The sequence below is a fragment of the Mauremys mutica genome, chromosome 11 (assembly GCF_020497125.1).
Source record: "Mauremys mutica isolate MM-2020 ecotype Southern chromosome 11, ASM2049712v1, whole genome shotgun sequence".
NCBI classification, from domain to species: Eukaryota; Metazoa; Chordata; order Testudines; family Geoemydidae; genus Mauremys; species Mauremys mutica.
In genome coordinates, this window is record NC_059082.1 from 85914643 (window position 1) to 85941039 (window position 26397).

The following is a 26397-nucleotide window of genomic DNA, read 5'->3' on the forward strand; positions in this document are numbered from 1 at the left end:
AGTTAAGGGCTTACGTGGGGAATAAATATTTAATAATGGGCTCTTCAGTCTAGCAGAGAAAGGTATAACATGATCCAATGGCTGGACAAATTCAGACTTGGAAATAAAGCGTACATTTTTAATGGTGAAAGTAATTATTCATTGGAGTCAAGAATTGTGGATTCTCCATCACTGACAATTTTTAAATCAGGATTGGATGTTTCTCTAAAAGCTCTGCTCTAGGAATGATTTTGGGGCAGTTCTCTGGCTTGTGCTATACAGGTCAGATCAGATCACAATGGCCCCCCCCCCCCGGCCTTGGAATGCATGAATCTATGAGCCTCCTAACTTGCCTGGGAACTCAGTATGTATCTTTGTCCTCTTTTTACAGACAGGCAAACTGAGCTATAGAGAAGGGACATGACTTGTCCGAGGTTACACAGTGACTCAGTGGCAGATCTGAGAATAGAGACCAGGGCTTCCAGCCTGTTGCTCATTGCTCCACATCATGTGAACTTTCCAAATTAGCAGCAAAGAGTCCTGTGGCACTTTATAGACTAACAGACATATTGGAGCATGAGCTTTCGTGGATGAATACTCACTTCGTCGGACGCATGCACCCATGCATCGTGGGTATTCACCCACGAAAGCTCATGCTCCAATACGTCTGTTAGTCTATAAGGTGCCACAGGACTCTTTGCTGCTTTTACAGATCCAGACTAACACGGCTACCCCTCTGATACTTTCCAAATTAGGTGAACCAATGGGGTAGGAAAAGTAGGAGATGTGTGTTCTGATTAAAAATTAGATGGAAAGTCAATGAGGCAAAGAAGGGGGTGGTCTTAGTGGTACCCAGGGACTTAGAGCCTCAGCAGGCCTTGGGAATGGAAAAGGCCCTCAACTGCATCTTGTGCCTGTTCAGGAGATGTGCTCATCCAGCCACAAAGGGCCATAACGACACCTGCTGCTCCTTTCCCTTGCTATTCTGCTCTTGCATGTGTGTCTCAGCACAGAACCCAGAGCAGAAGCAGAAAGATCTAGGGAACAGGTGCTGGCATTCACTGGTGCACTTGCCCTGACTCTCTCAGAGCAGCAGTCCCTCCTCCTTTACCACCTCATGTCAGAAAATTTGGTGGGAGAAAGAGAGAAGGTTTTGGGTACCAAGGAGAGAGAGATCTGGGGGATCCTGGCAAGAGCAAGAGGCTGAACAACAGAGAACATGGGACATGAAAGAAACAACAAAGTCTGAGGGGAAAGAGGGTGCTTCCCAAAGAGAGAATGAGAAATGCCAGGGAACAGAGAAAACATGAAAGAGAACGAAGCGATGGAGAGATGAGATGATCACTTTGCAGGATTATCTGGGAGTCTCTCACTTAATCATTTCCCTGCCATTGCAGGGACCTTAGGCACTGGTGCACCACAGTCCCTCCTGTGCTCTGCCTGTGGCACATCCTAGTCTCCAGTATACCTTGGTCTAATTCCAGTTGTTGGGTTAATGTGGAGGTGTTGGGTGGTTTTAGTGGCCTCGGATATACAGGAGGTCAGACCACATGATATGGTGATCCTTCCTGGCCTTGGACTCTAAGAGCCAAAGGGGAAAAGCAGCGAGAGACATACACAACACTGAGATTAGGTAAATGCATTGAGTGCATTAATCTGCCTACATTCTAAGAACATAAGAACATAAGAAAGGCCGTACCGGGTCAGACCAAAGGTCCATCTAGCCCAGTATCTGTCTACTGACAGTGGCCAATGCCAGGTGCCCCAGAGGGAGTGAACCTAACAGGCAATGATCAAGTGATCTCTCTCCTGCCATCCATCTCCATCCTCCGACGAACAGAGGCTAGGGACACCATTCTTACCCATCCTGGCTAATAGCCATTTATGGATTTAGCCACCATGAATTTATCCAGTCCCCTTTTAAACATTGTTATAGTCCTAGCCTTCACAACCTCCTCAGGTAAGGAGTTCCACAAGTTGACTGTGCGCTGCGTGAAGAAGAACTTCCTTTTATTTGTTTTAAACCTGCTGCCTATTAATTTCATTTGGTGACCCCTAGTTCTTGTATTATGGGAATAAGTAAATAACTTTTCCTTATCCACTTTCTCAACATCACTCATGATTTTATATACCTCTATCATGTCCCCCCTTAGTCTTCTCTTTTCCAAGCTGAAGAGTCCTAGCCTCTTTAATCTTTCCTCGTATGGTACCCTCTCTAAACCCCTAATCATTTTAGTTGCCCTTTTCTGAACCTTTTCTAGTGTTAGAATATCTTTTTTGAGGTGAGAAGACCACATCTGTACACAGTATTCGAGATGTGGGCGTACCATGGATTTATGTAAGGGCAATAATATATTCTCAGTCTTATTCGCTATCCCCTTTTTAATGATTCCTAACATCCAGTTTGCTTTTTTGACCGCCTCTGCACACTGCGTGGACATCTTCAGAGAACTATCCACGATGACGCCAAGATCTTTTTCCTGATTCGTTGTAGCTAAATTAGCCCCCATCATGTTGTATGTATAGTTGGGGTTATTTTTTCCAATGTGCATTACTTTACATTTATCCACATTACATTTCATTTGCCATTTTGTTGCCCCATCACTTAGTTTTGTGAGATCTTTTTGAAGTTCTTCACAATCTGCTTTGGTCTTAACTATCTTGAGCAGTTTAGTGTCATCTGCAAACTTTGCCACCTCACTGTTTACCCCTTTCTCCAGATCATTTATGAGTAAATTGAATAAGATTGGTCCGAGGACTGACCCTTGGGGAACACCACTAGTTACCCCTCTCCATTCTGAGAATTTACCATTAATTCCTACCCTTTGTTCCCTGTCCTTTAACCAGTTCTCAGTCCATGAAAGGACCTTCCCTTTTATCCCATGACAGCTTAATTTACGTAAGAGCCTTTGGTGAGGGACCTTGTCAAAGGCTTTCTGGAAATCTAAGTACACTATGTCCACTGGATCCCCCTTGTCCCCCTTGTTCTATTGCATCTCTGTAGACAAAGACCTATATCCTGTGGTATCCATGTTTGGGGAATGCTATGTAACTGCAATAGGAATAGTGCTGGGGCTTCAGATTCACTCCTTGCAGGAGACATGTTCTTAATGAAAGAGATCATAAAAGCTAGAGGTGGGATTAAGTTCCATCCAGCCCACCCCACAAGTCAATGCATGATTATTCCCATGTGCTAATATTTTGCTCAGTCTAGTTTTAAATATCTCAGGTGAGATGGTTTCAACCCCAAAAAGCCAAAGCCTAACAGATATCAGTGTTGAGATGTTTTTTCTGATATTCAGACTAAATTTTCCATTTCTTAATTTCACCCCTTCACTCTTAGTTCCACCCACTGAACTCCCTAAATGATTCTTCTTTTTCCTTGGTGTTAACCCCTCTCAAATATTTGTGTGTCAGCTTGTAATCTTGTCCCCACATATTCATCTCATATTTATCCTCAAGCTAGAGGAGTGTACCACTTTTGACTCTTGCTCTTGTGTCAGGCCCTCCAGCCCCTTGATCTTTTCTATGCTTTTCTCTGAACGGTCTCTGAGCAGGGGAGAAGCATAGGAGAAGGTTCTTGAGCAAGTGCTAGCCAGAGGGTTTGGAGGAGTAGACATGTAGCTTGTATTGGCCGAGCAGATGTAGGTGAAAGAGGAGAAGTCCATTAGAGTCTGCTGGAGCAAATCTACCAATGGTTTTAGGAGAGCAGTTTTGAAGTGGATCCTGAAATGAACAAGGAGTCAGCAGAGCTGCTTGAAGGTGATGGTGATGTAAGACTTGCTTCTTTGTACATATGAGAAGGCAGGAAGAAGCATTCTGTGCACACCAGAGAGCTAGGACATTGGGAGGCCAGAGCAAAGGGAGCTGTAATAGTCAAGGGGAGCGGAGCCAAAAGCCTGGGTGAGAATTTCAGCAGAGGTGGAATCCAGGCAGTGGTTTGCATGGGGAATGATACCAAGATCGCAAAGAAACCTAGGACACGTAGAAGGAAAAGGGGAGCTCAGGATGAAAGGAGACAGGAAGGTTACAGGCACTGGAGACAAACTGGAGTTTTGAGAAGGAGACAACAGAGAGGGAGTGGTCCAAGAGAAACAAAAGGAGCCTTCATGATCAGAGAGGAGGAGCTTGTTCATCACACGGCCAGCGGAGAGCCATTTCCATGCTGTGGAAACAGGCCAAGACACTGTTGTGAGAGCTGTGACTGGAGAGGTGAGAGAAGGCGGCTTTGTTGAGAGCGGGAAGATTGGCAGTGGGAGGGTGGAGAAGGGAATGTCAGGAGCTGAGGGAAGGTATAAGAAGGAGGTTGACAGTGGCCCAGGTTTTAGAGAGCTGGAGAAAGTTCCAGAAGATAGAAAGGTAGTTACAGTTATGTAGGGAGGCATCATGTCCAAGGGGTTCAAGGAAGAAAGGGAAGTTTTTTTTAAAGCACTGGCTGACACAAGAAGATCCAAGTGCAAAAAAGAGAGGAGAGAGAGAGAGAGAGAGAGAGAGAGAGGAAAAGGGCACTGGGGAGAATGTTACTCAGGAGTCAGATATTAATGGATGTTAAGAAGGGACCACTACAGCCATCTAGTCTGACCCCCTGCACAGCACAGCATAGACAGTCACCCACTGATCTCTGCTTAGGCCCAGTAACTTATGGTTGAATGAGAACATAATTTATTGACAGAAAAAAAGTAAAATGCTTACACCTGAAGGACCTGGTGACAGTGACATGTTGGGCTTGTATCCTGCTACCATATTACTAGCTGGAATGTGGAGCTGCACATGAGAAAGACATTTCTCCTGCCTTCCAAACTGGCCCTGCTAACAGTTCAGCTATGAGAATGTCTTGATTATCTGACCCTGGTGCCACGGTTCAGTGAGAGTCAGTCTCTGAACTAGCTGAGGAGCCAAAGGGGCTTTTCGCTGGTTACTAAAATTATTTTGCTTTCATTATTTGAGTAAACCTGGAAAGTTTTTAAACAACAAAAATATTCCCCAGGTTAGAAGAGCTTAGTTAGTGTCCTCATCACTGAGTGAGCATGTGGTGCATGTGCTTCCGGAGACTGGGGACTGCTGAGCTTGGAGGAACACGCAGGGAATCTTTGAGAGCTGAGCTGATCTCTGTTCAGGGACATGGGGAAGCTGCTGCAGCTTCGTGCCCTGCACCCTTAGGCTTCACTCTTAGCATTCTTCCTACGGGTGCCACTTTGAGCCTGGGTGGCCAAAGTGTGACCCAGCCCAGCTGCCTGAGCCTGCCCCTTTCTAGCCAGCAGAGACCACGGGTCCTACCTCCCGTTGCCTCCATCACACTTTCATGACATCCATGACAGTGTTGCAATATTGTCATGCAATGTGGTGTCTTTGCCTCCCAACATAATCTGACAATGCTGGGTAAGAGCATCCTTCCATTGTAATGCAAGCTAGCTCCCTCTGCAAAAGCCACGTGCCTCTGGGACCCAAAACCTCCTGGCATATGACTCTTCCTGTTCCTTTTGGGGACCACTGGCCCCTTTTGGGATGGCAGTGTTATGCAGAGGGTGAATCTGCAGTGAGTATTGATGATGGGGAGCTCCAGCCCAAACCCTGCAAGGATTGTATTTTTCACTCTTTCAATGTATACCTCTGTATTTGCTTAAAAATAAATGTTAGCCATTCTGCAAACAAGCTTGGAGTATGTGTGCCACATAAGTCCCCGGGGGTAGGAATCAGAGCAAGAGCCTTTGCGTTTCATGGCTGAGCAGAACAGTGACTTATCAGTGTCCCTAGATTATCACGTAACGGATCTTAAACAAAGATCTGATCAACCTCCTTGTTCCTTGCAATCAAAAGATTTTCATATAAATGCTCGTCAGCCAATGGTGTCAGAACAGCCTTTCCTTGAATGAATGAGTGTGTTACCAATGTTCTGTGACGCAGGAGAGAGAGGCTTTGCTATACTCCTTTATTTTGTTATATGCAGACAGTTCTCCTGTCCTGCGCCAAGGGCCACAGCCCCACATGCTTTCCTGGGGGGTCTTTAAGAAGATGCTTAGAGATTGTTTAAACAAAGGAGGAGGCTTTTAGGGAGACCTGATCCGCTTGTCTGCATAGCTGCTGTCTGTCTGCTGTGTTTCTATGGGCCTAGCACTAGAAGCTACACAGGTGCAAGCACCCACATTAGTTGCAGCAATGTTGTTGCTCGCTGTTGCATGGCAGTGAGCAAGGACTCTATCTTAGCTTGAGTGCATGTGCTGTAATCCGTTACTGACCTACAATACAGTGCTGCGTGAAGCTCCCTGACACGTCTCTCTCTCCTGCCCACGCCCACACACAATTTGGAGGCTGGGCTGAGCTCATGTTTTGTTTTTCAGGACGGCCAACTGGGATCAACATGAGGAACAAATTGCAGCTCCAGGCAATTCCCTTCTTCCTTTTACTTCAGTACAGTAAGTTCCCAGGTTTCTTTCTCAGGCTTTCACATCCGTGAGGCTTCGTATCCTGCTGTGCTGACCATTGTTTAGGGCTATGCTGAACTGGGTCAGAGCTAGTGAACGGCCCAGGCTCAAGATATCCAGAGTTAAAGTTTATTGGCTAAAGGTTCAAGCTCGATTTTATTTTGTCCCAACCTGTTTGTCTGTTCCTGTTTCTAGCAATGCAGCCAATTGCTGGGCTTTGGGGGTACGTCTACACTCCAAGCTGGGGGTGTAATTCCCTAGCTCTGATCAAAAAACAGACTGCAGCCGTGACAGTGGGGGAGGGGGAGTGGCCGCCCCAAGGACATCCCGGGGAAGTGACTCAGGCCTGGTCTACACTAGGGTGGGGGGGTCGATCTAAGGTACGCAACTTCAGCTACGTGAATAGCGTAGCTGAAGTCGAAATACCTTAGCTCGAATTACTTACCTGTCCTCACAGCGCGGGATCGACGTCCGCGGCTCCCCCGTCGACTCCGCTACCGCCACTCGCTCCGGTGGAGTTCCGGAGTCGATGGGAGCGCATTCGGGGTTTGATATATCGCGTCTAGATGAGACACGATATATCGAACTCCGAGAAATCGATTGCTACCCGCTGATCCGGCGGGTAGTGAAGACGTACCCTCAGATGGATTACCCAGGGCCATGGGGCACCTCACCACAGCCTGCCCTCAGCGGGTGGAAGTCTTGTCTGGGCCTGCTGTGGATCAGCTCCCTGACACCGCCAGCCTCTGGCAGCACAAGCCTGGCCTCTCTCTGTACAGGTTAGCGATAGGCACCCACCACCCCCGAGTCCTTGGGGCGCTGCTCGTGAAGTGCTCAGCCCCTGTTCCCCTGAACACTCTCAGAGCGCTTCGATTAGCTGTTCCCAAAAGAACACTACACACCAGCTTGTAAGGTTCAACTCAGGATCACCACTTTGCTTCACACACAGCACTGAGATACTTACATAGAGAAAACAAGAGTGTTTATTACAAATAACAGAGATTCAGGTGATAGAGAGTGAGACTATTGGAAACAGTTACATATAAAACAAAATCATAACATGCTTTCTAGAGACTAACCTTAACTAACAAGGCATTCCCCTAACTCCTACAGATGCTCACCTCAAGTTCTTTCCCCTACATTTTCCACCAGTTTGGCTGAGATCTCTTCTCATAAGATCAAGTCCACTGGCAGCTTGTCCTCACAGCCTGAAGGAATGCCAGGGTGTCTCTTTGCACCCATAAAATATCAGAACAGACCTCTGAAGTTCACCTGAAAATAGGGTTTGCACCCATAAAATATAAGAACAGACCTCTGAAGTTCACCTGAAAATAGGGGTGTGTCCCCTCCCCCTCCACTCACCTCTTCCTGTGAAATTCCTTTGGAAATTTCCACCAGATCTTCATTAGCATTTGCCTTAGTATGCTAATAGATCCCTGTTGCAAGACACAATATATACAGTGCTCCACCAGACAGAGACGTGTCTCCACCACCTGCCTGGAGAAGTTTGTCTGAAGATACAGTACATCTGAGTGACCTACTTCTAACTACAGACTTAGAAAACATCATTTTTAATACATATACATAACTCCTCACATATTTTCCGTACACACATCTCTCAATTATTATGATGACCAGCATTACACAGGCTTTCAGAACAGACCTTACATAATCTCTTTTGGTGAACCCATGGGATCCCTGTGCCCATGGACCCCTTGCCTTCTGCCGGTTGGCATCAAGAGGTCCTTGGGTCACACCATCCAGGACGCTAGGCACATACTCAGGGCAGCTAGCCCTTCCCATGGCTTGTGCCACTATGTCTACACGTGTTTTTAGTGTGCTAGCTTGATCAGGGCTAGTGCAGGTCTGTCTCCTCAAGCTGGGAATTACACCCCCAGCTCCAAGTGTAGACATACCCTAAGATTCAGGGCTGGTGGGTGTTTCAACAGAAATGGCTTCTATTCATGTGTGTGATTTACAATAATTCCAAAACATGTTGGCTATAATGATTAGGCTCAGGTAGTCTAGAAATGGCCAGCTCAGCACCACTGGAGGAGCAGCTGCCTTTAAATTACTTGCCTGGGACCCACAAGCTGAGCCACTCTTTCAGATACACGTCCCATTACCCAGCCCAGTGCTCTGTGGGTGCCCGTTGTCCTTTACCAAATGCTCCTGGCCACTGCATAGAAATTTAACTGAGCCAGAGTTGACTTTCTGAAAATATAATTTAGAGTAGAAACAAGCAGCACAAATAGCATCTGCAGGAATCAGATATGTGGTTGGATTTTCTTTTTCTGTTTCTAAATGGAGGCCCAACTTGCTTTACACTCGAGTTAAAACAGCCCATAAACCTGAGAGCAGCAGCATCCCGCCCACCTGGCAACAGGGATGAGCTGCAAGCCCCTCACGCTGGTGTCAGGATGACATCGCAAGACTTCCTAGGCTCTAGAGATGTGGTGTGAAGCATGCCCTGCCTGCTGAGATGGTCCTTCTCCATCTCACTGGGAGTTTTCCCTTAAGGAGCATGCATCCCAAGGGAGAACCTCCCCCCCTTCTCCCCTGGGACACTGCATTTTATAGATAGCTGTTTTCCTCCTATCCCAGGGTGCCCTCCCCTCTTTCATCAGATATCTGCTATGCTAGGACGTCCAAGAGCTGGCATGGGTGGACTTGAGTCATGTTTTTCAAATGCAGAATTCTCTGGTCTAATGTTCTCCTGATGCCTCACATGCCCAAGCTTAGTCCAGGAGGATTACAGTGGCAGCATGATTCTAATATAATATTCAGCACTTACGTAATCTTTGCTGATTATTGTTTGTACTGTAGTAGGGCTTAAGGGCCTCAGTCCTGGATCAGGGCTCCACTCTCGGTGCTAGGTGCTGTACATACACATAACATAGAGACAGTCCCTGCCCTAGGAGCTTCCAGTCTAAGTATGAGACAATAGATAACAATAATACTGTTATCATCCCAGTTTTACAAAAGTGGAAACTGAAGTGCAACAGCAACTTGTTCAAGACCACAAACTAAGTTGGTACCAGAACTGGGATGAGAACTCGGGAGCTCCTGGTGCTTAGTCCTGGGTTCAGGCTGCTTGACTATGCTGCTGCACCCTACAGTCTGATGGCTAGCCCCCTGCCTGCCTGATCCCAGCTTGGTGAACCAGGGTCTCCACCCAGCTATAGGTTAATTATTAGAGATGATCAGTTTTCCATCCTGGTGGGTGTTGTGAGGATCCCCAACTGTCCTCTTTTCCAGTCAATGCTCCCACTTCTTTTTGGAGTCTTGCATGCCACTGCGGATTGGTGCCCTTAGGCTGCTCCTGGAGAGCAGATTGTAACCTGATGGGAGAAAACAACAGACTAAGAAAGGGAAGCAGTGGAGCAAAGTCAGGGGAAAACCTTAGGTTTCCTTTTCCTTTGAGCTTCTTCTTCTCAGTCAGACTCTCCAGCCTCAACTGGACACACAAGTCAGTGCAGTGTTGCCCTAAAATAGGCACATTATCCTTGTGCGGGTTTTGCATTTGATATGAAGGTGGCTGGACATGGTGGGCATTTCGGGCTGATCTGACAAGTGGATAGACCACAGTGCAGCCTGCTGCATTCTCTGTCAGCTTTCACTTCAGCCACACTCTGAACACTAAATAAAACTGAATCTTGTGGCTGTTTTGAATGTTGGCTTAGGCCTTTCACACACTGCAGCTTCACAAACAACTGCCCGGATGATAAAGTGCACACAGCCACAGAGATGCAAGGGAGAAGGGAGCACAGCTCCTGGGGGGAGGGGAGGGGAAGTACACATCTGTGCTTTTTTTAATATCAAGCACTAGCTTCACTGTCAGCAAAGTTAAAATGCAGGATCCTTCCTCTCTCCCCAGAGGAACAAGCAGTGAAAGAAGCAGACCTTATGGCTGGTGTAGTACTGACAAGACTTAGGAATTTTGGAGCAGCTGATTTAAAATTTTTATTAAAGCTGATGTTAAAATTATATAAGACACAGGTCAAGGAAAACGAAAGTAGCAGTGCTCAGATTATCCAAAAGTACAAAGGTTGGTTTAAAAGTCATATAATACATACAGTACATAAACAGCAATAACCCAAATTTAGATTAATAAATCTAAAGACACAGTTTAGATATTAGTATCCAAATATTCGGGTACATCACTCTTGAAAAGTTATACAGAGAGTCCATAAAACTGCAGTGACAGCAGTGGCTATCAACCCACCTTCTGAGTGACTCAGAGTGGGACACATGGCAAGAATGGCCCTCGCTCAAGTACTGAGGCCACTGAAGGAGGAGAGGATCTTACTAGGGGCCACAGTCTCAAAATCTGCCCTTGAGTAATGGGAATTTTGCTCCTTTCAAACAGGAACAGGGCTGTAGGCAGAAGAGACCAAATTAGCTTGGAGTCTTCTCCACCATCTGACTGTGGGCGCGATCCTGTGGGATTTCACCATCAGATATTTGTTGTGTTTCCTGCAGCAGCTTCATTATTCTTTATATTTTTTATATTTATTTATTATTTTATATTTATATATTCAAAATATTTATTATTTGTTCTGTGGTAGCCCCCAAAAGCCCTAATCCGATCAGGGCCCCCTGGAGCTGGGGGGTTGTGCAATGTACACACTGGTTATTGCTACGTTAGCATAGACTACAAAGCTTTTTATCTTTCCCTACACACTGCTGAGGTTCACAGCATTGCTTTACTCCTTTATTCAAATCAATCTTACCTGCATAACCCCATGGAGACATTGTCTAGGCGTCATGCTCAGGACCACTCAGGATCCAGTACTCTCATAACAATACATTTCAAATGCTAATATCTGAACAGAATAATGTACAGCAGCAGCGAATGCTGCTGTATGTCAGTTTTCAACTACAACTCAGTGCACTAACAAACCTCAGCATGTAATTTCTTGACATTTTTCTTCCCTATGTTAGAAACTTGTTTGTTAGCTATTTAAAGGTTTATAAGTCATGCCTCTCATTTTGGCATCTCGACATCTTACACAGATTATAACAAATACAAAATTAAAATATCTTTGTGCCAGGATTACAGAAAAAGCTTTTTCCAAACCTCTGGAGCCAGATAGGAAAAAGAACTAACAATGCAATTGCTAAGCTATCAAAAATCATTAACAGAGAGAACTGAAAAGAATACATCATGATTAAAAGACAAAAACCATTGAAAGAATGGTACAGTTGCAAATTAAAGCGCTCAAAAGTTAGGTAATGCCAGAATTGTGCATGATACAGTCATTACACGGTCAGAGCCAATCTGTGTACTAAGTAAGTCATGGCTGTTGCAGAAATAATTGCATGTAACTAAAGGGTGTATCATGAAGTGTACATAAACGGAGGTAGAGTTAAGGTTGCACATTCAACCATAATTTGGGCATTTCCTGACTTTTCAGCACTTCACTTGCAGCCTTAATGTTCTTTAATTAGATATTATTAAAAACAGCTCTGGCTCAAAATGGTTTTACTGCCTATGAAGCCTCAATACACATGAAGTCCTGTGTATGGAGATGAACCGGCGCCGAGAGGAAGGTGTGCCATGTTGCTGTGCCATGTGCACTGTTGAGGGCTGAGTGTGGTGACATGAGATCTAGCACTGAAGCCGTTGCATTATTCTCTCTCCCTGAACTTACAGCTACATGTTGTGAAGATCTCCTTTGTTCTGTGGACTACGTACAAACTCTGACGTGTGTCCAGAAAACTGACCTCAGTGAGACTTCGTATAATCTCACTGCAACTTGGTATGTATTAATGAGCAAGAGAACAAAGATGAAATTAGCTGTGATTTGCCAGAGGCTAGAGTGCTGTTCTCCTTCCCAGGGCTAGGGCAGAGCTCACAGCTGCCAGCCAACTGCCCAATCAACAGAGAGGGGAGTTCATGATTCCTGGCTTCCATAACAGGGCTGTATTGCCCCACCACCCACAGCTGTACTGACTCCACTCTCTTCCTTGCTTCATTTCCTCTCCCCCACCCTGGAAGCTCCTCGGTCTCCTCAGGGTTGAGGCTGGGTCTGTTGCTGTTGAACAATGGAGTTACATTAATCTGGAACAGAATGTTAGGACTAGCCATCTTGTTCACAGACATTAATAAAGCTGCTGCCCACTCCTTGCCACCACGTGGGTTTATTTCTGGCCAGATCTGTGACCTTGTACCTCCCCTCCTACTGGAACCCTTGACCCTTCTCTGTCTTTGCATCCTATGAGAGCTCACTTATAGAAACTTCCCTGAATGAAAGAGACCACATAGCTCATATATAGCCAGTATATTAACCTATAACACCCTATTGACTTTGAAATGTCCTATCTCCCCTTCTGTACCAACACTTCAGAGCTGTTTTCTTCTCCCTGTAGTCACAAGTGTTTTCTCATAACTCTGCTTAGAGCTGAGTAAACAGAAGGAAAAGGTTTTTTGCAAATATTTATTTGAATTCAGAAGTGAATTTCCAACCTAATTGTGCCCCTTTTGCTTTTCATGAACTTCTCTGCTACCTCATTTAATTGTGTGCTGTTAACAAATCACAGACCAGCCTCATTAAAACAGGAGGGGATGTGTATTTTATTTTTAAAGGCTCCTTGAAGAAGAGATGAAAATGCCTGAGCCCTTCTGCAATCTCCACCAGTCATCCAGAACTGCTACTCACACTCAGTACACATGCTCCATGGACCTGACGGAATTCACTTCTGATGACAAGTTCAGAGTAGATGTAACAAAGCTAGCTGATGGGCAATACACAACTTCCAAAGCATGCAGTGAATTTCTTCTGAGCAAGAACAGTAAGTACAAGAAATCATGAGCCTGGCTTTCTTCAGTAATTAAATCCAGGTGCCTCTGGGCATATGTAGCTCCGAGTCTCCTTTGAGTGCATAAAACAGCATCAAGGGTCTGTGCATGTTCCAAGGTGGGGGCCTGCTGCATAAGGATACTAACCCACTGCCAAGGCTGGAGTGGCACGCATGTGTCGGGCCCTAGATATCTCTTGTCCCTGGAGTATCAGGTGACTTGTTCCCACCTCAGATTTGCTCCAGATCCAAATAACTATGATGTTAGTTATTTAGCCAGAATCAGACGTGACAGTGAAGGGTCACTTCCATTGGACATGTCACAAACATCCCCTATGCAGGACTGTAGCAGCCTTTCAGAGAGCAACATTATTTTATTGTTATTGCCCTGTCTGGTGGCATAAAATATCCCTAGAATAATGCAGGCAGGGCCTCTCCCTCTTTCCTGAGTCACCTCTTGTACAGGGGAGTTAGTCTTCATGATAGGAAGCTCAGGGTGGATTCTGGCATAGCCTATTCTGCCAGTTCACGCAGCATATTGCTGAACCCTGAATCCTACAATAAGCCGTGAGGTTAATGGGTGCTCAACTAGCCACACAAAGGCCACAACGGGCTGTAACCCACTGTCAGAATTTCAGTATTCAGTTTATTCTGAAAATGAAACTTCAGGTAACTAGTATCTAGACGAGTGTGAAAAAGATTACAGGAAAATGGATGCCATTGCATGGGCATGAGTAATAAGTAATTGGTGCTACTTTCAGAGACAATTCCAGTCCACTGCACCCAGACTGTGCACCTCTCCTCGGTGCTGGGGGGTCTCAGGATAGCGAAAATCGGCACAATTTGTCTTTCTGTGTTCCCACCCACAGTTAAACCGTTCCCTCCGTTCAATCTGACGGCCGTGTTTTCAGATGGGTATAACGTCTCTTGGAAAACCATCTATCAGAACTCTCTCTTTTACTATTTGGATGATGAGCTGGAATATGAGCTGCGGTATAAGAAGAAGAGTGACACCTGGGAGGTAAGAGGGAAGCAAGGAGACCCATGAAATTGCATGTACCAGCAGAACACGTGTGCAGGCATGAACCAAAGCAGGAGAAGCCCAGGAACTTGTAAAACCATAACCCCGAGCTCTGATGTGGGTGGGTGAGGAGATGTCCTCGGGGTGTATGTGGTGTTTTCATTTGGTTGTCTTGGCTGGAAACAGAACTAAGGATGAAGCAGGATTTGGAGATCAGGATAATTTATCCTTGTGTTTGAGAGGCTCTGTCTTTTGTAGGCAAGACTTCTAGCTCAGGCTTGTCCTACACCAGATGAATCGTACACCAGGCCAATGCTGCAGCCACCCAAGGATTAGCAGAGGCTGCTCAGCCGGGGTGCTGTCCTGTCAGAAAGCAAAAGGAGTGTGAGACAGGTTCTCCTCCCTCCCAGCTAAGTGTGACATTCACAGCTGTTAGCTTAACAGATGAGCATTGTAGGGGCAGGATCCATGTGGGGCTGCTGCAGTCACCCAACTCTACAGTGCACGTTCTAGTGGGGGGACTGTAATGTGTCAGTAAGACTCTGCTGTGCAGCTGTCAGCCCTAACGCTGCCCTGAGCGCCAGGCTCTAGGGTGCTGCCACTGATGAAGCCTAACCTCCACTAGGCCTTCTCTGCTGCCCTGTCGTGTCCTGGTTATTTCCTGGGTCTGCAGTCATGTCTGCAGTACCCGGCAAGAGTTCCCATTCATGATACTGTCATGTGACATCAGTGGGAATGGGACAGGACAGGACAGCCTAGGGGCTCTTAGGTCCTATGCAGAGATCCAGACTCTGGCTGCCTGGCTCCCCATCCACCCTAGGTACTGCTAGGTACAAACATCTCCGATAGAGTCACTGCTTAAGGCAAATGGCATTGCAGACTCTGCTCCCCCTGAGAAACAGACAGGCCATGTGCCCCTCTCCTTCAGCCACAGGTGTAGTTTGCCTTCTCTATTTGTGGGGGTAAGTAAGGGGTAGAGGGTGAGGCTCGGTGGGAGATCTGGGCGCATGGGAGTGGGGCTCAGCGGGGGGGCTCTGGATGCAGGGGCTGAGGCTTGGCATGGTGGCGATTCAGGTGGGGGGGGCTCAGTTGGGAGTTTCTGGAGGTGGGAGGGTCTGGCTGCATGGAGATTAGGCAGATGGCAGGGCAGGTCCCCATACAGGGACCCCTCCCCCTGCAGCTGAGGAGTGACGGGGGCAGAAAGCGGGGGGGGTGGGGGGGTGCAAAGTTTCCTGGAGCCATGGGAAGTTCTTGGGGGTGGGTCTGACCCGGCCCGGTGGCTTCCTGCAGGGGAAGTCCCATCATCCTCTTCTCTTCCTTCCCCCAGCCCAGCCGGGACTAGCAGCTGAGCACTCGCTTGGGTTGGGAAGCAGCTCAGACGCCTGAAGCTGGAGCTCCGCTGCGAGGGTCGCTGCTCTCCTGCCCTCCCCTCCCACAGCCCACAGGGGGAAACTGACCACCAGGCCCAGACTCCTGGCATCACCCCTCGCCCACCCAGTGTTACTCTCTGCCCCCCCGCCCCAGGGAGCTCGTGGGGGGGGGGGCAGTAGCAATGCCAGACTCTGTGCCTGCCGGTCAGTCTCCTCACACGGGCTGTGTGGTGAGTCATCAGGAATGTCTCTCCTGCCCTCCCCTTACGCAGACCCCTGTGGGGCAAACTGCTGTGCACGCACAGTGCTCCTGGTGTGCCCCCCCCCCGACATTCCGCCACAGGGAGGAAGCAGAACCAACTGCAAGGGAGAAATCTGGGTGCCCTCCCCCCATGCATCACCTCTGCATCGTATCCAGTTTGGGGGGGGGGGACAGTTTCCCTCATGCCTACCCCAATCTGTCCCCCATGCCCTCAGCCTGCAAAGCAAAGCTCCTGCCTTGGGGCTGTGGAGTGTCTCTGCTCAGCCCGTACTTGCAGCTCACTCACTGAGATGAGTCCCTGATCCCCTCTGTTGTGTAAGCAGCAGACAGCACATGGCACCGCGTGCAGTGTATGTAGCAAGGCTGTGGGCGCTCTCAGTGTTTCTCGTAGCTGAGAACACAGGGACATTTTCTAGGATGTGTTCAGACCTGTCTAGCTACCAACAGTGTGATAGATCAGAGCTTGGCATTTCACAGGGGAGCTGGGGCTCAAAGCATCGCCTTCTGCAGGGAAGTGCTAATCCATCAGTGCTGGAATAAAGATAGATGGGCTTGAAAAACCCAGACCTTGACACCCACCAGACTTCGGATGCTTACAAGCCAGATCTGTTTTGTGGGCTTAGGCCTGTCTCTAGTGAGCTGTCATTGCTATTCAGAAGGCAAAGCAAGGGGATCAGATGGTTCTAAAAGGTTACAGTTAGTTGGTCTAATATTGAAACTGACACTTTCTTAGTCAGAAACAGAACCTTTGGGGGTGGGGAGCAGGAGGGGGCTGGGAATAAACCCTCAACTTCTGCTAAAAGCTGCTTTGGTGTTTCATTTTGCACAGAATAAGAAGAGTAAAGTGATCCCAGAGGACAAGCGAAGTGTGGTGCTCCTGCCACTGGAATTCCAGAGGGACACAGACTATGAGTTCCAGGTGCGAGCGAAGCCCCGGCCTGGCTCTGACTACGTGGGGGTTTGGAGCGAATGGAGTTCTCCGCTAACCCTGAAAACTGAACCTGAGGGTAAACAGAGCATCAGCCCCTCTTTGCCTTCCTGTCCTTGCTGCATCCTCCCTATCTGATGGTAGCAAACAGTTCCAGAAAGTGTCGTTTATTAAAACAGGAACCAGGGCCATGGGTGCAGTCACAGCCCATTGCATTGTTCAGCCCTCTAAGGGAGCGAATAACCCCCAGACTGGTCTGCCAGACTCCAGATTTATTAATCTGGGCATCCTGCAATGCCCACCTTGTTTCGGGGGCACTTGGGGATAGTATTTTGAGGTGTACTGGGTATTGGATTATAAACTGATGCTGATGTAATTTGGGCACTTTGCACTGGTTTTACAATACTTAATACACCTTGAGTTTAGAGGGTACGGCTACGCTGCATTTTAAAAAGCATGGCAGCAAGTCTCAGAGCCCGGGTCTACAGACTCAGCCTTGCGAGGCTCGCACTATAGCACTAAAACAGCTGTGCAGACATTCGGGCGCAGCTGGAGCTCGGGCTATGAACCCCACCCCCAGACTTCAGGGCCCCAGCTCCAGCCCAAGTGTAAATGTCTACATAGCAGACTTTAACACTGCAGTGTGTGGGCCTGGTCTCTGAGACTCACTGCCCCGGGTTTTAACATGCAGGTAGACATACCTAGGGAGGCACCATCATCTGAAGACAGAGCAGTAAGTGTTATAACCAGTTCTCTTTTAAATGTTGGCCTTCCAGGATCCTGCTGGCATGATGATAGTTTTCAGAAATCGGGACACTGAGATGAGCAGGTTCCACTACTGGAGTTCAGGGTCCCACATTCAGATCCCGGGGGTTGGGTTCGGGGAGCCTGCTTTCAGATTTGAGTTCATGGCTCTGACTTTTAGGACTGGGGAGTTTATATCCAGCTTTGACACTGGGGTTTGGTACAGCGATCCGGCATTCACATTATACAGCATGTGATTCTGACTCATGCATAGAGCTCATGCCAGTGCACAAAGCAACACAGGTAGCATATTTGACCAAGTGGGTAGAGGGTGCTTCCACCAGTGCCTTGCAGGAGTATTTCCTCAAGCTGTGCAGGGGGAGGGACTAGGACTATTGGCATATGGCAAAGGACTTCCAGCTGCCAGAGCTGGGCTCTCCCCTGAGGCAGATGTCAAGGGTGCTTTCTGCTCTGTGTTGTAGGTTTATGTTGTAGATCAGTCCATATGATGTTCTTGTATCCCTCCCCCTGCACCCCAGGCCAGTTGCCTGCCTCATCATCCAGGCCCCCTTTCCTTGCCTACTTCTGAAGCCCATGGAAGGTGTCCCAGGGAGGTGCTAATCAGACACAGCTGACCAATACCAGATCAGGGGTCCTTGGTACAAGGAGCTGCACATTGAGTCCTGTGTCTCTTAATAGAAAGTGATCCAAGAAAGTGCAATGTCCGGAGGATGCGGCTCTGTCAGAGCTGTGGACAAACAGCCCAGATTGCAGTCAGATTCTGTGCTGCCCACACCTCTGCCATGGGAGCGATACCGTCTGGGCTCCCAAGGAGGAAAAGAAATGCCTGACCCCAGTTCCAGAGAGCTGTGCCGCAGGCCAGCGCCTCAGAGCTCACAGGAAAAGATTTGGGGTGTTGTGATCCCAGTGCTTTTCCACCCCTCTGTCCTTGACCTCTCTTGCTTTCTCTGGCATCTTTAGAAAGAAGCCGAAATGCAGGATAAGAACTGACTAACCCTGCTTGGTTTGCCCTCAGAGAGCCCAGGAGTGCGATGGCTGGTGTCGCTGCTCGCCTTTGCTCTGGTCGCTGTCTCCGTCACCGTGTTTCTGACCAAACACCAGAGGTAAGAGCATACGGGGGTGCTGGGAAATGCTCTGTTCGGCATCTGCTCTATGTGACCTCCCAGTCCCAGGTTCTCTGATCGTTGTCCGTCCAAGCCAGCAGTTAATCAGCGACTGTTTGCACAGCGCTGTTCCTCTTCCCAGGAGGAGGGGAGGGGACTCCATTTCCACTAGTAGCCCGCCATGAAAGGCACAAAGCCTCAGCCCTCTACTGTGATCTCCTGGGTGAACAGGACTGGGGCAGTGCTTGGTGGACTCACAGCCCTATCCGTGCCCACAGCACAGCCCTTCCCCGAGAGATCTGCTGCTGCCTGTGGCAAGCTAGCTCCTGGGCCTTTGTTGTTAGCATGCTGACTCCTCAGCCCTCCCCTTTCTGAGGGGACTCTGCCCTCTAGCGGAGCCCTGCTTTCAGCGATGCTCTACTCACGTGGGCGGGACTTTTCTCCTGCCATTCTGAATTGGGAGCACAGCTAATTACTGCTTGTGTGAAACCCACAGCACCTGAGGCGAGGTGAGAGTAGAGTCTCTCATGATCCAGACGGGGGCACCTGGGAGCAGAACCCAGACCAGGCAAAGTGCACCTGCTCCAAGCTGCTACAAACTCCAACCTCAGACTGGGTGATGGAAGGTCCCTGGGGTTTGTAGCCTCCGGGGAGCCTGGGCACTGGGCATTTCCAGGCCTGGGAGACCAGTTGTAGGGTTGGGGGGCAAGGACTACAAAGTTTGGGGGCAGAAGCTGGGAGCCTTTTTTCAAGACAAGCCTGGGGCATGAGCATTTTGGGAGGCAGGGCTCCAGGCTCACATTTTTGTTGAGCAGAGCCTGGAGGCCACGCCAGTGGAAAACTCCATTAGCCTGGCCCATCCTGAGACATAGGAGGATGGAGCATTACCAAGAGGGCAGATCTGTCCATTTTCTTAGCAGAACCCACTCAAGGGGAATTAGGCTCCCAGCAAGGCCTGGGCAGGCGACTGCAGCTGCTTAATCCCAGATGCTTTGGCTTGGGACTGTGAAACATGCCTGACACTGAATCCTTGCTCTTGCTTTCTGTTCCAGCATATGGAAAAAGCTGGGGGTTTTCATCCCGGATCCTGCTCCCTTTTTCAAACCACTTTACGTGGTACACAACGGAGATTTCAAGGTATAAATGGAACAAATCACATCCACAAGTGCACACTGCAGAATTAAAACAAATGGCCCAGCTCCTTCACTCAGGCTGGGGCTTTCCAGAGGAAGTGGTGGGAGGAGGAGTCTATTGCAGGAGAATGTCAAGTGACACTTGGGTGCAGTTTTGAATTTACCAGTGTGTCTGCCTGTGGAAAGAGCAGGCCTGGTGGCCAGTTTTGGGGGCTGTGGAGAGAATAATTTGGGGGAGTCTTTAGCTCTCCACTTTCATTTTCAGTCTTCAAATTTCTCGGCCACTTTGTCATTTTACCCCCTTGGGGCACCTTTTACAGCAGTAGCCCAGCAGCTTCACTCACAACCCTTGGGGAGCTAAACCAGCTCTGCACAGCCTCTCCGTGCTGCTTTGTATTTGGGCCTCTATGTTTTCACTGCACCTGAATATGGCTCTTGTGTTGCACCTTAGTATCATAAAGGTTTTACACCCAGGACATAGCTGGCAAAGCACTCTCTTGTATACCCAGTAGCCATCTGAGTGCTCTATGAGATGCAGTCTAGGACCATTCTCATTCCAGTCTTCTGCTTATGCCAGGAACCCAGTGTTAGCCCTAACAATCCCCCCTAGGAGAGCTTTTAATCCAGACAGCGGGTGTAGGTAACAGCCTGGAAACATGGTTAGACCTGGAGGGGTAAATAACCAGTCCAGTAACATTTGTCAAGCTGCAGCTATCTCTGAGTTAGGCGCGTATCCGTCTGAAGCCATAAGAACAGCCACACTGAGTCAGACCAAAGACCCATCTAGCCCAGTATCCTGTCTTCCAACAGTGGCCAATCCCAGGTGCCCCAGAGGGAATGAACAGAACAGGGAATCATCAAGTGATCCATCCCCTGTCACCCATGCCCAGCTTCTGCAAACAGAGGCTAGGGACACCATCCCTGCCCATCCTGGCTAATAGCCATCGATGGACCTATCCTCCATGAATTTATCTAGTTCTTTATTGAACCCTTTTGTAGTCTTGGTCTTCACAACATCTTCTGGCAAAGAGTTCTACAGACTGTGTTGTGTGAAAAAATATTTCCTTTTGTTTGTTTTAAACCTGCTGCCTATTAATTTCGTTTGGTGCCCCCTAGTTCTTGTGTTATGAGAAGTAGTAAACACTTCCTTATCTACTTTCTCCACACAAGTCATTATTTTATAGAGCTCAATCATATCCCCCCTTAGCCATGTCTTTTCCAAACTGAAAAGTCCCAGTCTTATTAATCTTTCCTCATACAGAAGCTGTTCCATGCCCCTAACCATTTTTGTTGCCCTTTTCTGAACCTTTTCCAATTCCAATATATCTTTTTTGAGATGGGGCGACCACATCTGCACACAGTGTTCCAGATGTGGGTATACCATGGATTTATATAGGGGCAATATGATATTTTCTGTCTTAGTCAGTAACTTTATCTAGTTACCCTGATTCTCTTCTCACTTAAAAACAGCCAAACTCTTTTTTGCTTTAATCCTTAACATTTGCCTCTCTGGCTAAATGGCATGTAAAGAGCAGGGTTCACAATGGAATTCTGATGGACTTTAAAGTGAGGGGAGAAAACTCTGAATTCCAAGTGTGCTGTTCAGTGCATAGTCCAGAGGAGACCCTGCCGAACAGTGGATGAATGGGGATAATGCCAGTGTCCGAATGCAGATTTCATATTACCTCATCTTCCTGCACAATACCTGTTGTTAAAGCAGTTCTTATTAGAGGCACTTCAAAAGCTACTTCTTGTTTCTGTTTCTTCTCTGACTCCCTTGGGAGAAACACCAGCTGCACCCTAATGTAGAGACTTTAGCCAGGTGCCCAAAGAGACCGTTGGTTAAAAGGGTAAATTTTCATATTTTCTGCTCATGGGTTCATGCAGAACAAAATAAAAAATGCCTCCTGTTACAGTGCCCCCTCCCAGCTCCCCTTCTGATGTCCACTTCCTTCTTCCATTTCAACCTTACTTCGCCACTTCCCTTCTTGCACCTCCACTATACTTATCAAGCCTTTCACACTCCTCTTACCTCACTTATTGATGCGGGGTTTGAAACACGTTTCTTTATTCCTGGGTGTTTCTTCCTGAGGCTGATCAGCAATGGTATCTACACCGGGGACTTTGCCATCTTGTCTCTCTCATTGGAGTCATTCTGATGCCTCAGCATAAACTGCTTTCCCTGCACATGACCCTACCTTTACTGCATAATAGTTGAGTGGTTACCCACGCCCCGAATCCAAGCAGTATCTGACTCCCACAATGAGTGCCCAGTTTTGCACCATGAGACACTAGCTCAGAATTGCAGAAAATTACAATATATAAAAAATGGACTAGAATAGTATACTGAAAATATTATAATGCCATCCCATAAATGCATGGTAGGTCTGCACCTGGCACACCATGTGCTGTGTTGTCACAGCATCTCCAACAGAATATAGTAAAAATAGAAGGTGTTCGGAGACAAAGAAGTGAATTGATTACAGGCCTTGAGACAATGTGTATCATGAGCGACTGAAAAGATTGATGTAATTAGTTTGGAGGAAACAAAGAAGAAGGGACTTGACAGAGGTATTCAAAATACTGCCTGGTCTAGAGGAGAATATCAGCATACTCCCATTCACCCTCTCTCCTAACACAAGAGCAAAGGGACCTTCAAGGACAACCAAAGGCAACACACTTAAAATGGATAAAGGAAGGAATTTTTATGTAAGTCACAATAAATATGTGGAATTCACTGCCACAAGATCTCATTGAGGCCAAGGGCTTAGCAGGACTGTGGATCTGGCTAAAAGCGCATGCAGTTACAGTAGAGAAGATAAACAATATAAATGTATATCTCCCATTTCAGGCCATAAGCCAGCTCTGCTCTCTGATAGGGTAAAGAAGAAACTCCCTCTTGGCAGGGTGAGGCTGCTAAGGTCTCTTACTAACTCCCAGAAAGGGACCTTCAAGTGCTGCCACATCCTGCCCCTCTGGTGCCCTTAGCCCAGGGGTGGGCAAACTATGGCCCACGGGCCAGATCTGGCCCACCAGCCATTTTAATCTGGCCCTGAAGCTCCCGCTGGGGAGTGGGGTCTGGGCCTTGCCCCACTCCGGCGCTCCAGCCGGAGAGCAGGGTCGAGGGCCGTTCCACGCAGCTCCTGGAAGCAGTGGCATTGCCCCCCTCTGGCTCCTACACATAGGGGCAGCCAGGGGGCTCTGCTCTGCATGCTTCCTCAAACTTCTCCTCCCCAGCCCCACCCGAGAGCCCGCACCCCCAGCTGGAGCTCTCACCCCGCCATGCCCCAAACCAATGCACCAGCCCTGATCCCCCTCCCGCCATCCGAACCCCTCGATCCCAACCCAGAGCACCCTCCTGCACCCCAAAACCCTCCTCTGCAGCCCCACCCCCGAGCCCGCACCCCCAGCTGGAGCTCTCACCCCGCCATGCCCCAAACCAATGCACCAGCCCTGATCCCCCTCCCGCCATCCGAACCCCTCAATCCCAACCCAGAGCACCCTCCTGCACCCCAAAACCCTCCTCTGCAGCCCCACCCCCGAGTCCGCACCCCCAGCTGGAGTTCTCACCCCGCCATGCCCCAAACCAATGCACCAGCCCTGATCCCCCTCCCGCCATCCGAACCCCTCGATCCCAACCCAGAGCGCCCTCCTGCACCCCAAAACCCTCCTCTGCAGCCCCACCCCCGAGCCCGCACCCCCAGCTGGAGCCCTCCCCCCCCCCGAGCCTCCTCCCGCACCCTGAACTCCTCATTTCTGGCCCCAACCCAGAGCCCACACCCCCAGCCAGAACCATCACCCCCTCCTGCACCCCCACCCCAATGTTGTGAGCGTTCATGGCCCGCCATACAATTTCTATGCCCAGATGTGGCCCTCGGGCCAAAAGGTCCCCCGCCCCCCAGCCTTAGCCAGAGGCTGAGCCAAGTCAGACAAGAGCCTGGAGCAACTCAGGGAGGCACTGCCCGCTGGGAGCTCAGCAAGTGCAGCCACGTCTACTTACCACCCCGAAAGGAGGGGGCGAGGCAGGGGCCATGCGACCAGCCACTGATGTAGGGCAAGTTGGGGAAGCAGAGGAGCAGCCTCGGGGCAACTGTGCTTTCCTGTTTGTTGCATGGAAGGAATGTACATTGGGAGACGTTTGCTGATTTGGTGTCAGTTTGGGCTAAACCAGCATCCCTGAGATAACCCCCAACCCCGTAGGCGACAGGTGTTCAAACTGCAGTGACTCTTTCATTGTCCTCAGCAGCCCTGCCCTGAGCACTGCTGATCCCAAAGGATCTCTCAGCGCTCTGGAGAGAGGTCACTTCCTGCTCTGGGGTGGAAAAGTGACAGCCGTTCTCCATCGGACTGGGACAGAGGCTTTTGCCCGCTCTGTTCCTTGTTAGGCTGCTGAGTGCTGCTGAGAGGGAATGAAAGGTCATTCATTTCTAAGTTACAAAATGGTGAAGCTGAGAAACTTCTGGGAAATTAATAAAGTAGCAGAATAAAGTAGCAGTCGCCCACACAGTTATCAGCCGCAGCACGAAATGCACAGACAAGGGCGCTACAGAGGATGTGGTGACCTTGCTAACACCTGAATAGGGACTTTATTACCAGCTGGCAAAAAACAACTGTTCTAGGACATATTCAACCACAGTCTGTCTGCACAAAACCAGCCAGCTGAGATATTCTTCTTGCAAATAAGCTGGAAATTCTCTTCAGGGAGCACTGAGGAAAAAGGCAGTGAGAGCCCAACACTCAGTAGACTTGTCTCGCTTGTCCCTTCTCACATGCTTTGGAGTCTTGGTAGCAGCTGTGGGTAGTGAGTGCTAGGGGTGTGAGGGTCAGTTATGGCTTTGTTTTCACTTACTCTTTACTTTGTGAGGATTCCTCCTTAGCTCTTTGCTCTCCCCAGGCAGGGGCTTAGCCCAGAGAGGGCTCAGGGCCGGTTGTTGTCTTTTTTTATTATTATTATTATTTTTTAATTCAATGAAAATCTGTTCAATAATTTCTGAGTTATAGACGAACAAAAAATACCAGCGCCAAAGCTGCTCGGTTTACAGAGGATGGTATCCCAGCACCTTTGGATCTCTAGGCAGGGGCGGCTCCAGGCACCAGCGCAGCAAGCGCGTGCCCGGGGCAGCAAGCCGTGGGGGGCGGCCTGCTGGTCGCTGTAAAGGTGGCAGGCAGGCAGCTTTTCGCAGCACGCCTGTGGGAGGTCCGCCAGTCCTGCGGCTTCGGTGGCAATTTGGCGGTGGGTACGCTGAAGGCGTGGAACCGGCGGACCTCCCGCAGGCGCGCTGCCGAATCGGCGTGACCAGCGGACTGCCTGCCTGCCGTGCTTGGGGTGGCAAAAAACATAGAGCCGCCCCTGTCTCTAGGCCCATTTATTCCATCACGATTCCCATACCTCCACTTTTGTCTGTGGATGTGCCCAGCATACTCTAGATCTAGATCATACTGGATCTGGCTGGCAGGGAATAAGTGACTCCCATTATTAAGTGCAAACAGCATTGTTAGAGAACATATTGCAAGAAATACAGACGGAACTGAAAGCAGAGAAGTATTGCTTACTAGTTATTTTGTAAATTCCTGTTGCACTCTGAGTGAAACTGGACCCTTGAGAGAAGGAGTGAGAGATAGCGGGTGAGCAGCAAGTACATTCTGCCTGTTTAACTCCAAGAACAGGGGTTTGCGCTTTTTTGGTAAACAGCCTTTTGCACTGTCTGAGCATCTGCCCATTCCTACCCTTTACAGCTCACAGACACCCAGGGTTAAAAATCAAGTAATCAACATAAACCTTATGATTGCAGCTTTAAATGTATGTTTTCCATGTTGCGTGTGAGACAGTAACAAGCAGGATTCCAAACCTGACCCCCAACGTTTCACTGCTCTGTCTAGTTAGACTGAGAGCAATTTGGGGCAGGAACTGTGTTTTTCTAGCTATCTGTAGAGCACCCCGCACAGTCTGGGCACTTCTGCAATATAAATGATTGATATTAATTAGTACAGCGCCATTGGAACAACATCTGGTTTTAGCTAGGGTTTGTCTTCACTACCGCGCCAGCACTGTGCTGACGGGAAAGTGCTCAATGTAATTACTGCACCTCAACGAGAGGCGGAAGCTATGTTGGCGGGAGAGCACCAGCATAGCATGGTGTGGACCCCGGTTTAAGTCGATGTAACATACATCACTCGGGGGGGAGGGTAGTTTTTTAACACCCCGAGCAATGTAAGTTACGTTGACCTTAGCAGTAGTATAGACAAGCCCCTAGAGTTTCAAAGAGAATTAGAGGATTCAGCCAGGAGTGGCGGCTGCAAAATAAAGACAATGGAGTATTTATTCTTCTTTGGGCTGTGCCACTTCAGACAGATGTGTCCCAGCCCCCAGGGGCTTATGAGCTAAATCATAATGTACACAGGCGATGACAAGTGAGGGCGAGAACAGAGCAGAGGGGGACGTACTGGGGCTGGGCGGGTCACACAAAGAAACTTGGATCATGTACACGCCTAAGGGAGCAGAGGCCAGGGCAGTGCTGCAGCAAACGGGGTTTGGGGCATTCTAGACATGGGGGCAGCATGACCAGCAAGCAGAGCCGTGTGTGAGAGAGGATGACAGAGCCCACTAAGGCTG

General features: G+C 48.7%; 1 protein-coding gene across 1 annotated transcript in view; it reads left to right on the forward strand.

Annotated features, from left to right (window-relative positions):
• Window positions 1-26397, forward strand: part of IL21R (interleukin 21 receptor) — a 29791-nt gene that overhangs the window by 1074 nt on the left and 2320 nt on the right. Inside the window, exons 2-8 of the mRNA XM_044978931.1 lie at window positions 6318-6392; window positions 12058-12163; window positions 12991-13196; window positions 14072-14223; window positions 16685-16862; window positions 18564-18651; window positions 19704-19788. Coding sequence (XP_044834866.1) covers window positions 6318-6392; window positions 12058-12163; window positions 12991-13196; window positions 14072-14223; window positions 16685-16862; window positions 18564-18651; window positions 19704-19788 — 890 coding nt within the window. The remainder of the gene's footprint in view (window positions 1-6317; window positions 6393-12057; window positions 12164-12990; window positions 13197-14071; window positions 14224-16684; window positions 16863-18563; window positions 18652-19703; window positions 19789-26397) is intronic.